This window comes from Aotus nancymaae, unplaced genomic scaffold (assembly GCF_030222135.1).
Source record: "Aotus nancymaae isolate 86718 unplaced genomic scaffold, 86718_ANA_hifiasm-v0.15.2.pri h1tg000067l, whole genome shotgun sequence".
Classification (NCBI taxonomy): Eukaryota; Metazoa; Chordata; class Mammalia; order Primates; family Aotidae; genus Aotus; species Aotus nancymaae.
This window is the reverse complement of record NW_026988482.1, coordinates 5,427,615-5,439,763: the sequence shown is the minus strand read 5'-3', so window position 1 is coordinate 5,439,763 and position 12,149 is coordinate 5,427,615. Positions and strand designations below refer to the sequence as shown.

The 12,149-nt window shown below is 49.6% G+C and overlaps 1 protein-coding gene across 1 annotated transcript; it reads right to left on the bottom strand.

Annotated features, from left to right (window-relative positions):
- Positions 1-3,296: 3,296 nt before the first annotated feature.
- Positions 3,297-10,824, bottom strand: LOC105721142 (5-hydroxytryptamine receptor 3C). The gene is made up of 9 exons (XM_064366864.1): positions 10,758-10,824; positions 9,032-9,198; positions 8,561-8,605; positions 7,683-7,792; positions 6,943-7,112; positions 5,409-5,569; positions 4,064-4,268; positions 3,602-3,817; positions 3,297-3,496 (listed from the first exon to the last, which is right to left on the bottom strand). Exons 1-9 carry the CDS (start codon positions 10,822-10,824, stop codon positions 3,297-3,299), a joined length of 1,341 nt encoding a protein of 446 aa, XP_064222934.1.
- Positions 10,825-12,149: the final 1,325 nt, after the last annotated feature.

Below are 12,149 nucleotides of genomic sequence, written 5' to 3'. Positions count from 1 at the left end.
AAGTAGGGAGAAATTCTTCTTGGAGAAAGTCTTCTAGAATTATTTAAATAATAAGGAAATAGGCCAGGCACGGTGGCTCAAACCTATAATCTCCGCACTTTGGGGAGGCCGAGGTGGGTGGATCACCAGAGGTCAGGAGTTCGAGACCAGCCTGGCCTACATGGTGAAACCCCATCTCTACTAAAAATACAAAGAAAATTAGCGACCTGCTGACAGGTGCCTGTAATCCCAGCTGCCTGGGAGGCTGAGGCAGGAGAATTGCTTGAGCCCAGGAGGCAGAGGTCGCAGTAAGCCAAGATGGCGCCATTGCACTCCAGCCTGGGCGACAGAGCGAGACGCCATCAAAAAAAAAAAGAAAGAAAGAAAGAAAGGAAGAAAAGAAACAATGAGACCTGAAGAGGTCCTGAGCATAACCCCGGATGCTGCTGAGGAAAGGAGAGAGTAGGGCGTGAATAGCAATGACCCAAGAAGTTAGACAGTAATCAAGCATTTGATGAGAGTAGTGTATCCAGGGCCCATTGTCTGATTTTTACAGGGTTCATACATTTCCAATGTACACTCCTACAGAGGTTTTTAATAGAAAATAGAGGGAAAAATAAAGTTATTATCACAAGGGCTATCGTGTGTGTGTGTATTTTTATTTATTTATTTATTGAGACGGAATCTCAGTCTGTCGCCGAGGCTGGAGTGCAGTGGTGTGATCACTGCTCACTGCAGCCTAGACCTCCTGGGCTCAAGCGATCCTCCCACCTCAGCCTCCCAATTAGCTGAGACTCCTTAGCCCCTGCAGTAGCTGGGACTGCAGGCACAAGCCACCAAGCTTAGCTGATTTTTGTTGTTGTTGTTGTAGAGACGAGGTCTTGTTATGCTGCTCAGGCTGATCTCTAACTCCGGGCTTAAGCATCCTTCCGTCGAGGCCTTCCAAAGTGTTGGGAGTACATGCATGAGCACCACACCCCTCCTTTTCTCTTTTTTAAAATGAGAGAGATCAGAAACCAGAACCACTCCCTCCCAAACCATGAAACACCCCTAACATTCCTGCTGACCTGTGTTGGCTAGTAGTAGTTTAATAAATTTTGCTTCATTGTCTGGTCATGTTTTAGCCCATGAGTATCACTTCCCCTTGCACAGATCAGCAGAACGTTCTTTTGCAAAGGGCATTGTCAAATGAAAGTCTTAGCACAGAAAACCCAAAGTTGCATATGTATGAAAAAAATTGCAAGATGACATCTAGAGAAATACAAACGTGGAAATGGGGAAGGAAAAAGAAATGATACAAAAGTGATCTTAAGAAATTTGGAATTCCTCGAAGCCTTAATAGACATTCTTCATTTTAAGTTATTGGCAAAAACCAGCTGAGTTTCTGAGTGGGAACTACGTCCCAAGTAATGGAAGGGAGAGGGAAAACAAGAGGATCCGATATGAGAAGTGCCTTTGCCAGTGTACGAGGACCATCTCCAAGAACTCAGAGATAGTTGACACGAGAAGATGTGTTGCTAATTTTCCACATTCGGTATAGAAGATAAAATAAAATATATTGGGAAGGGATGAAGGGATTTACAGCTAGAGCTGGTAAAACGTGGATTTTGGTCGGCTGGCGTTCGTTCACACGTTTACTCATTCAGCAAGTCCGTATTCACTTCTCAAAAGAAGACACACACGCGGCCAAAAAGCATATGAGAAAATGCTCAGTATCACTCATCATCAGGGAAATGCAAGTCCAAACCCAGTGACATACCGCCTCACACCAGTCAGACCAGCTGTTATTTAAAAGTTGAAAAAATAGCATGCTGGAGAGGCCGTGCAGGAAAGAGAACATTTATATGCTGCTACTGGGAAGGTAAATAGTTCAGCCACTGTGGAAAGCAGTGTGGGGATTTCTCAAAGAATTTAAAAGAGAGCTACCATTTGACCCGGCAATTCCATGACTGGATATATACTCGCAGGAATGTAAATCACTCTACCCAAGGACACATGCAAGCCTGTGTTCATTTTAGCACGGTTCACAGTAGCAGACATGGAATCAACACAGAAGCACATCAATGGTGGACTGGATATAGAAAATATTCCAGTACATATGCACATGGAATACTACACAGTCATGAAAAAGAAGGAGATCATGGCCTCTGCAGCAACATGGACAGAGCTGGAGGCCTTATCTTAAGTGAATTAACGCAGGAACAGAAAACCAAGTACTGCTGGGCTCGGTGGCTCACACCTGTAATCCCAGCATTTTAGGAGGCCAAGGTGGGTGGATCGCCTGAGGTCAGAAGTTCAAGATCAGACTGATCAACACGGTGAAAACCTGTCTCTCCTAAAAATACAAAATTAGCCAGGCGTGGTGGCAGGTGCCTGTAATCCCAGCTACTTGGGAGACTGAGGCAGGAGAATCGCTTGAACCTGGAAGGTGGAGATTGCAGTGAGCCAAGATTGTGCCATTGCACTCCAGCCTGGGCAACAAGAGTGAAACGCCATCAAAAAAAAAAAAAAGAGAAAGAAAACCAAGTACTGCATGTTCTCACTTATGAGTGGGAGCTAAACACTGAGTACACATGCACACAAAGAAGGGAACAGTAGACACTGGGGGCTCCTTGACGGCGGAAGGCTGGAGGAGGAGGATGATTGAAAAACGACCTACTGGCCAGGTGTGATGGCTCATGCCTGTAATCCCAGCACTTGGGGAGGCCAAGGCGATCGGAACACTTGAGGTCAGGGGTTCCAGACCGGCCTGGCCAATATGGCAAAACCTCGTCTCTACTAAAAATACAAATATTAGCTGGGTGTGGTGCATGCCTGTAATCCCAGCTACTCGGGGGGCTGAGGCATGAGAATCACTGGAACCTGGGAGGCGGAGGTTGCAGTGAGCTGAGATTGTGCCACTGCACTCCAGCCTAGGTGACAGAGTGAGACTCCATCTCAAAAAATAAATAAATGAATGAATAAATAAATAAATAAATATACTGAAGAGCCAGTGTTTCCTGGAAAGTTGTTTACTGGGGTGATGCATGAAGGAGGACTCCACTGACCTGGGCTTACTGATCAGGGAGGGAGGTGTCGGGTGTAGCTCGGGGACTCTGAAGGTGCGCAGGAATGAGCAGCCTGGTGTATGAGGAGTCGGGAAATTGCCCAGGGCTGTCCCGAACCGCTTGGTAGTGCTATGTTGCAGTTTCTGGAATTTAGAAGGGGACATGGTAGTCACTGGGGATAAGTGGCTAAGATTGGAAAAGTGAGTCTGGCTGGCCCTAAGTCCAGCAGAAACTCCAAGCTGTGATTTGCCAGACAGGGGGGATGTCTGCCTAGGTGTTCCAGAGGACGATGACAGTGAGGATGGAGGAGGCCATGAAGAGCAGGTAGAGGCGGAAGAGCAGGGCGTCCATCGCGAGGCTGAACCGCACCCACAGCTCCACTAGCTGGGTCTTTGTCCATCCTGAATCCCCATCTAGTTCGGTCTCTCCGGGTCTCACCTCCTTCCCTAACTCCCCCGGCTCCTTAGGGCCTGTGGAGAGGACAGAGACTCGGTCATGAAGTGGGAAGGGGACAGGATTAGAGAAGCGTGGGACCAGTGGGAAGGGCGAGTATGGGCAGTGCTGACTTCCCTCACCAGGCGGGCGGGTGGGGGTGAGACCCGGGCCCTCATTTCCCTTCTGGGGCGCAGTGGGACAGCATCTCCCTGGGCTGGTGCAGGACAGCAGCAGAGAATGGAGCCACCGAGGCATGGGTGGGGGCTGGGTGGTGGCCACGTGCAGCAGGTGGGTGATGAAGACGGTCTCCAGCAGGCTGACCACCATCAGGGACAGGCACAGCGCGAAGTAGACACCTGAGGGCAGAGCGAATTATACATAAACCAGGCAAATTTATCTCTCTCTCTTTTTTTAAATTGTCAGGCGGTCGGTTACAGGCAAATTTATCTCTAAGCATTTCTCACTCCTCTTTCCCAAATCCAATCTTCCTTCACAGCCCCTTCCTTCCTTCAGCAGAGGACCAGCCAGTTCTCCTGGCCCTCCTCTCTGACCCCGAGTGCCTTTTCTCCTCCCCAGAGCTCCCAGTATGGGAGGGGCCATACTGATGAGGGGGGTGCCACTGGAAGGGAGCAAGTCATTCATCATGAGCAGGAAGACGTTGTAGCCCAGCAGGAGTGTTATCTTGAATGGGGCACGACTCTCGCTCTCTGCCGGCAGGTAGAAGCTGAGGGCGTCAATGGTAATCAGGAAGCTACTGGGCACCAGCAGGTTTATGATGTAGAGGCTGGGCCTGCGCCTGATGGCCACCTGGGGAGACAGCAGAGATGGCAAATAAACAGACGGCAGAGAGCTCGTTTGTGTATCTGACCACTAATCCTTGCCAATGTGCTGTGAGGCTGCTGGGGACAATCTCCTGAGGTAACACTTGTGCATTTAATTGTGCTCATCTACACAGGGGCCTCTGATTTGTTGTCTAATTTTTACTCATTTTTAACCTACTGGGAACACAATGACTGTAGAATTTTAGGTGCAAGTGGGCCTTTTAAGTCATTCTGAGCAGTAGGGCTGAGCTGTTCTATTCTGAGCAGTAGGGCTTATGATGGTCCAGCCATTCCTCCCCCATCCATTGCAGGAGCGGGTGAATGAGGAGCGGGTGAATGGGGAGTGGGTGAATGAGGAGCGGGTGAATGGGTGTGGGGGAGGTCTTGGGGATTCTGCTTCAGGATAGGCAGGTAGAGGGGGCACTGGGGAACGGGTGCCCAACCCTCTGGAGCTTCTTCTTCTTTTTTTTTTTTTTGAGACGGAGTCTCACTCTGTCTTGCCCAGGCTGGAGTGCAATGGCATGATCTTGGCTCATTGCAATCTCTGCCTCCCAGGTTCAAGCCATTCTCCTGTCTCAGCTTCCCAAGTAGCTAGTACTACAGGTATGTGCCACCACACCCAGCTAATTTTTGTATTTTTAATAGAGACAGGGCTTCTCCATGTTGGCCAGGCTGGTCTTGAACTCCTGACCTCAGGTGATCCACCCACCTCGGCCTCCCAAAGCGCTGGGATTACAGATGTGAGCCACTACACCCGGCCTGGAGCTTCTTTTTCACTTCCCAAAGAGCCTCAGGTCAGGAGGGCAATCACAGAGCTATAGGATCAGAAGTCAAGCACGGACCCTGGACTCACATGGAACATGATCTGGTCATACACGGACCCTGGACTCACATGGAACATGATCTGGTCAAACGTGGACCCTGGACTCACATGGAACATGATCTGGTCATACACGGACCCTGGACTCACATGGAACATGATCTGGTCATACACGGACCCTGGACTCACATGGAACATGATCTGGTCATACACGGACCCTGGACTCACATGGAACATGATCTGGTCATACGCGGACCCTGGACTCACATGGAACATGATCTGGTCATACACGGACCCTGGACTCACATGGAACATGATCTGGTCATACAGGTTGCTGCCCACAGACATCTTTGGGGTGGCCTTGTTGATGCCCAGGAGCTCCCACTCCCCGTGGGTTCGGATGACGTTGCGAGACGTGTCTGTGATCTCCCACACCTCCTTGTCCATGCCCAGCAGCATGCTCTCCACTGGAACGGAGGCCAGTGAGTTTGTGGCAGACGTGTTCCCAAGCCTCCCACCCACGAAACTGGATTCCCCCCCTACTGAGCTTCTAAAACAAATTTTCCTCTGTCCTTTGAAAGCAGGGTATTCTGGCTTTCTCGGAAGTGGGTTACCGGAATAGCCGTTCACATGTGTGTGGGTGGCAGCACTGATTTCTTTTGTTGTTGAAAACCAGAGTGGGTCAAGGTCGTTAAGGGAATACTGGATATGACTCAAACGTAAGTCAAGAACTTTTGGAGTCATTCCTATTTTCCTTCTCATCCCCCAGGTGTATGGTGTTGTTTTCGTGGAATAAAGCTTGAATAGCTCAATATTTTAATAATTATATGCACACCCATTTTGATGGTTTTAATTTATTCAAATCTGCCACATGACACCTGGTAGAACCCAGTTATATTAATTTACCAGTTCTTAAGTGTGTTAGCCATTAGATTGGAGCTAAAAATTATGGGTGTGCTGCCGCTCAGAGTCAGCTGGGCCTCACTGGGCACGAGGGCCATCCAGCTTGTAAAGCAGCTGTTCTTAACCCTGGCTGCACGTTAGCATCACCTGGGCCCCACCGGGAACAATTTAACTGGGATCTGGGGTGATGTGCAGTTATTAGGTTTTTGTTTTTGTTTTAAAAACAGAGTCTGCTGGGCACGGTGGCTCATGTTTGTAATCCCAGCACTTTGGGAGGCTGAGGTGGGTGGATCATGAGGTCAGGAGTTTGACACCAGCCTGGCCAACACAGTGAAACCCTTTCTCTACTAAAAATACAAAAATTAGCTGGATGTGGTGGCAGGCACCTGTAATCCCATTGACTCATGAGGCTGAGGCAGGAGAATGGCTTGAACCCGAGAGGCAGAGGTTGTAGTGAGCTGAGATTGCACTACTTCACTCCAGCCTGGGCAACAGAGCTAGACTCTGTTCACAAAAAACAAACAAACAAACTAAAAACAACCAAAAAAACAGTGTCACTCTGTCACCCAGGCTGGAATGCAGTGCGTAATCATGGCTCACTGCAGCCTCAGCCTCTCTGGCTCAAACCATCCTCCTGCCTCAGTCTCTCGAGTAGCTAGGGCTAATTCTTTTTATATTTTGTGGAGATGGGGGTTTTACTATGTTGCCCAGGCTGGTCTCAAACTCCTGGGCATGAGCATTCCTCCCACCTTTGCCTCTCAAAGTGCTGGGATTACAGTGTGAGTCGCTGTGCCTGGCCAGTTATTGGCATTTCCAGAAAGCTTTGTGAGGCCACAAGAGGGGAGCAGCACTGATCCAAAACCCTTCCTGCAATACCTACGCTGCTCAAATGTCTTTCCTCGAATCTTAAGCTGCTACCAAAATGTGTCCCACTTACCAGTGTAGAGGAAAGAGCTGAAGGTGAAGGTGCAGTTCTGCTGGTCAAAAGGGAAGTAGAAGATGTCCAGGTTACAGATGCTGGTCACCCTCATCGGCTTATCGTACCGTATTCGGCCTTCACTGCTAACATAGGCGATGAGACCCGAAGGCGTCTGATCCACATCCATGCTGTTTGGGGAAGGGAGGGAAGAGACAGAGGCTTCACCAGCTCTTGTCTCCCTTCCTTCCCAGGTCTCCCCTGCTGTGCTGTCCTATAGGCTTTCTCTTTTTTACATTTTTTTTTTTTTTTGAGATGGAGTTTTGCTCTTGTTGCCCAGGCTGGGGTGCAATAGCGCAATCTTGGCTCACTGCAACCTCCGCCTTCCAGGTTCAAGCGATTCTCCTGCCTCAGCCTCCCGAGTAGACATGTGCCACCATGCCCGGCTAATTTTGTATTTTTAGTAGAGATGGGGTTTCACCATGTTAGCCAGGCTGGTCTTGAACTCCTGACCTTGTGATTTGCCTGCCTCGGCCTCCCAAAGTGCTTCTGGGATTACAGGCAGGAGCCACTGTGCCCCGCCCTGGGCTCTTTCTTTAATGTCACTCTCTCACCTCTTCCACCTGTAATGTTTTGTGGAAGTCAGTTCATTGAGACTGTGTGCCTGTCTGAATCTTTTGGTGGCCCCATGCCCTGTGCTGACCCTAGGCTGTTCTCGGCAAGGGAGGTTTCACGCTGGCTTCCCCAGCCCAGATACGCACGATTCCACAATGAAGATGTCTGGGAGCCACAGGTTTTCAGCTGACACCGTGAGTTTATTCATGCCAACACACTCTTCCGGGTTCCAAGTGATGAAAGGATTGTCCCACATCTGCACCAGGGCAGTGAGGGACAGAGGTGAGTGACGGTGAGCTTGTCCTGTGGGTCTCTCTCACCCTTTCCGTTCTTCTTTAAACCTTGATCCTCCCACTCCCATTTGTGACCGTGATGACCACAGCCTATTCCCCCATTCTGTATTTAACAAAGTGTCACCAGAAAAGCACCCCTTGACAGCCTTTTGCCAGGAATATCTTAAATATGGCCTAAAACCACTTGGAGCTAGGACCACACCAATATATTGGCCTGGAACCACTTAGCCATTTGTTTTTTTATTTTAAGTTGCTGTTTCTACTTTCAAAGATGCGCAGGGAGGTGTGGGTCCCCGTGGTAAGTCCAGTTCTACACGGAGTTGTTTTGTCCCAGAAAGAGTTATACTTTGGGTAGAGGTTTGAATTAGAAAACCTCTGAGACACTTTTTTTTTTTTTGAGATGGAGTTTTGCTTGTCGCCCGGGCTGGAGTGCAGTGGCGTGCTCTCAGCTCTGTGCAACTCTGCCTCCCTGGTTCAAGTGATTCTCTTACTTCAGCCTCCTGAGTAGCTGGGATTACAGGGGATTTCATGTTTTTAGTAGAGATAGGGTTTCACCATGTTGACCAGGCTGGTCTTGAACTCCGGACCTCAGGTGATCCACCTGCCTCTGCCTCCCAAAGTGCTGGGAATACAGGTATGAGCCACCACTCCTGGCCCCTTTAAGTCACTTCTAACTGCTCAGGCTTAAAATTACAAATGAAGTGGGGAGGGGATGGTTGAATCTGCCTTACCAAATCCATCCACAGGAATGAGGTCAGCAGCTGGAGCTGTGCATCCTGACAAGGAAATTTCCACCCAGAATCATTAGTGTAAAAAGTTTTGGCCCACACCCACCTCATATTCCCACCAATATTTACTAATTTATTGGGCCAGGCATTGTTGTAGATGCTGAATCATCCTTTCCTCACGTGTTTCCCCTGTGTCTATGGGCAATTCTGATTTTAATTAATATACAGACTACTTTTTCCTAGAGCATTCTAGAAATGATAGGATTCAAAGACAAATGGCTTCCTGAAAAAAATATATCACTGCAGTATTCTTCTTTGTGGCTCTCCATTGCATAGGAAAACCATCTAATTTGTGTTAAATCCATCCAGGGTACGTATCGTTCACCACTGGGCTGGGACCATGCTGGGTGACGGGGCAGGGGGTCCTCATTCCTTCTCAGAAGGCATGGAAAGGACGCAGGGACCAGGTCTCACCACTTCCAGGATGGCAGACAGGGTGAAGGAGATGTTGACATGGGTGGGGACGCTGTAGTTGGTGACCGGACGGAAGGGCTTTCTGGCAAACACCGCTTGGAAGGCAGCGGGGTCCACCCCATGCTGGTCAAAGCCTGAGCAATTGATGGTGAAAGAGTCGCCTCTTCCTGTGGAGAGCAGAGACCCTGTGAGAGACGTACTCTATTTCCAGGGCTGGAGTCTGCAGAGAGAGAAAATAGGGGGCATACTGGGAGGAGCAGGTGAGCCCCTCCTTCCCAGGCCAAGACTCCCCAAGGCCATGGTGGGGAGGACGGGCTGAGCTGGTAGGCAAATGGTGGAAGTCCATGTGGCGAGCGGAGCCCGGACTCTAGTCCCATTCCCGTTGTTTCATCCTCATGCAAAGTTTGCCCAAATCCGTAGGAAAACTTGGCCTTAGTGCGATGACAGCCACTCCCAGGAGTCCTTTAATGTCCCCGTCACAAGCCTTTTGACTCACCTAGCGGTAGAATTGCCCGAAACTTGTGGTCCAGGTGACCTAGAAATCGATGCTAGCGTATTTCTGTCTCTCTAGCTCTTAGGGCGTTAGGTCTACTGAAGGCAAGAACTGACTTATCAAGAGGATAAGAGATGTTTTACACAGCTGCGCTTACTGGTCCCTGTGCGAACCGTGCAGCGGGTGTCCGAATGGGGGCTTACCTCGGTGCTATGCATTTATTTTGCCTTCTCAGATTTAGTGACCTCAGTTATCTCGTGGGTTATTTCCAGCATCGGAATCATGAGGTGACTTCACTGAGCATGTAGCATTTAGCCAGTTACAAAGCGAGGCTGGTGCAGACGCCGTCTCTTGGCCATTGCCAGGGAGCCATCTGGGTAGGACCTGAGTGGCGTCTTTGCCCCATTGCCATTTTACGTGGTCTTTTTCTCTGCCTCCTTCTCGTTATCTCCATCTCTTTCCATAATATTTAGGGTATGTGCCCCAGTTGGGAACACACATTACCTCATGGAAGCAGAATGTCCACTCATTTCCACCTCAGATTGTCCCCTCCCTCAGGGCGTGTTACAGATCAGCCGCTGGCCAGGCGCGGTGGCTCACGCCTGTAATCCCAGCACTTTGGGAGGCCGAGGTGGGCAGATCACGAAGTCAGGAGTTTGAGACCAGCCTGACCAACATGGTGAAACCCTGTGTCTACTAAAAATACAAAAATTAGTTGGGTGTGGTGGTGCATGCGTATAGTCCCAGGTACTAGGGAGGCTGAGGCAGGAGAATCGCTTGAACCAGGGTGGTGGAGGTTGTAGTGAGTCAAGATTGTGCCACTGCACTCCAGCCCGGGTGACGGAGTGAGGCTCTATCTCAAAAAAAAAAAAAAAAAAAAAAAAAAAATTTGTGGCTACTCTTCTCAAAGATATCATATCAAGAGAAGCAGAGACAAGGAGAGGGCAAGAGGGATATGGAGGGAGAGGCATCAGAAGTCGGTGAAAAGATGGAGTTAGAGAAGCAGCGAAATGAGACAGTTTAACAGATCCCTCTGCAGGCAGGAATAGAGAAGGTCTGTGTGTACTCATCAGTGAAATGTCTTTCTATCCATCACCAGAAGGAAATCAGGACACAGACATTATGGAAGAAATATTTAACACCTAAATTCTGAATGGCCTCCAAGTGCTGGAGGTGAGTCCAGGTGTCCCTCAGAACCACACTCTGGTCTCCCCTGTTCTTGTCCCATCTTACCTTGAAGCAGAAGACTGACGGTGAGGCAGAGGAGGACACCCCACCTTGCAGGCTGCCTTCCTTCCATTCTTTGTTCTGGACTCTTCTCTGGGGACTCACTGGGAGTCCCCAAACCCTTGAGCTTAAAGGAGCTCAGACCACGCCTTGGTTGCTGGTTTTGAATACTACTCATGGAAAGTGACCACTCCCTGTGAGAGCCAGTGGCCAGAGAGGTCCCAGCCAAGTGTCCCGCCTTGGCTCTGCCCAGGTGCACCTTCCGGGCTCCAGGCAGGCAGGAAACTGGGCCGACACTGGGGGAGAAGCATTCTATTTGGCAGCTGTGGGCTGAGATTCCAAACAAAATAACGTGCCTTAATGAGAGCGTGTAGGCTGGGGAAATGAGGGTTGCGTGCTTCCGTGACCAGGGAATCTGCAGATTTGGAAAGGCGGCAATGCTTAGTGATTTGGTTGTGAACACCGAAGCAGCTTTTGTTGACACTGGAATTATTCCAAATACCAGATTATAAAGCTTGGTTCATACCTTCATCATCTAGTGTCTACATTTCTCCTGTAGCTCCTCACTAGATTTCCTCTTTTCTTTTCTTTTGAGACAGAGTTTCACTCTTGTTGCCCAGGCCGAAGTGCAATGGTGTGATCTCAGCTCACTGCAAACTCCACCTACCAGGTTCAAGCATTCTCCTACCTCAGCCTCCCCCGAGTAGCTGGGATGACGGGCATGCGCCACCACACCCTGCTAATTGTTTGTATTTTTAGTAGACAGAGGGTTTCACCATGTTGGCCAGGCTGGTTTTGAAAGCCTGACCTCAGGTGATCCTCCCGCCTCGACCTCCCAAAGCACTGGGATTACAGGTGTGAGCCACTGCACCTGGCCAACCAATTTTTTTTTTGGAGACAGTGTCTTGCTCTGTTGCCCAGGCTGGAGTGCAGTGAAGTGATCTCAGCTCACTGCAGCCTGTGCCTCCTGGATTCAAGCGATTCTCATGCCTCAGCTTCCTGAGTAGCTGGGATTACAGGCACCCACTACTACACCCGACTAATTTTTTTTTTTAATTTTTAGTAGAGACGCAGTTTCACCATGTTGGCCAGGCTGGTCTTGAACTTGCAACCTCCGGTGATTCACCCGCCTCGGCCCCTCAGAGTGCTGGGATTACAGATGTGAGCCACCACGCCCGGCCTGGCCAATCAATTCTTAAAGATTCAGCTCAGCTCAAGTGTCTGGTCTTCTGTGAAGCCCGCCTCCTGCATGCACACACATGCCCGCACATGCTGAACTCTATCACGACCCCTACCCCGGAAACGCCTGTCTGCAAGTGCATCTCCCCTACTGCTCCGTTACGTCTTGGAGAGCAGGAATCACATCTTCTTCTTCCTTGTACCCCTGTATGTGACATA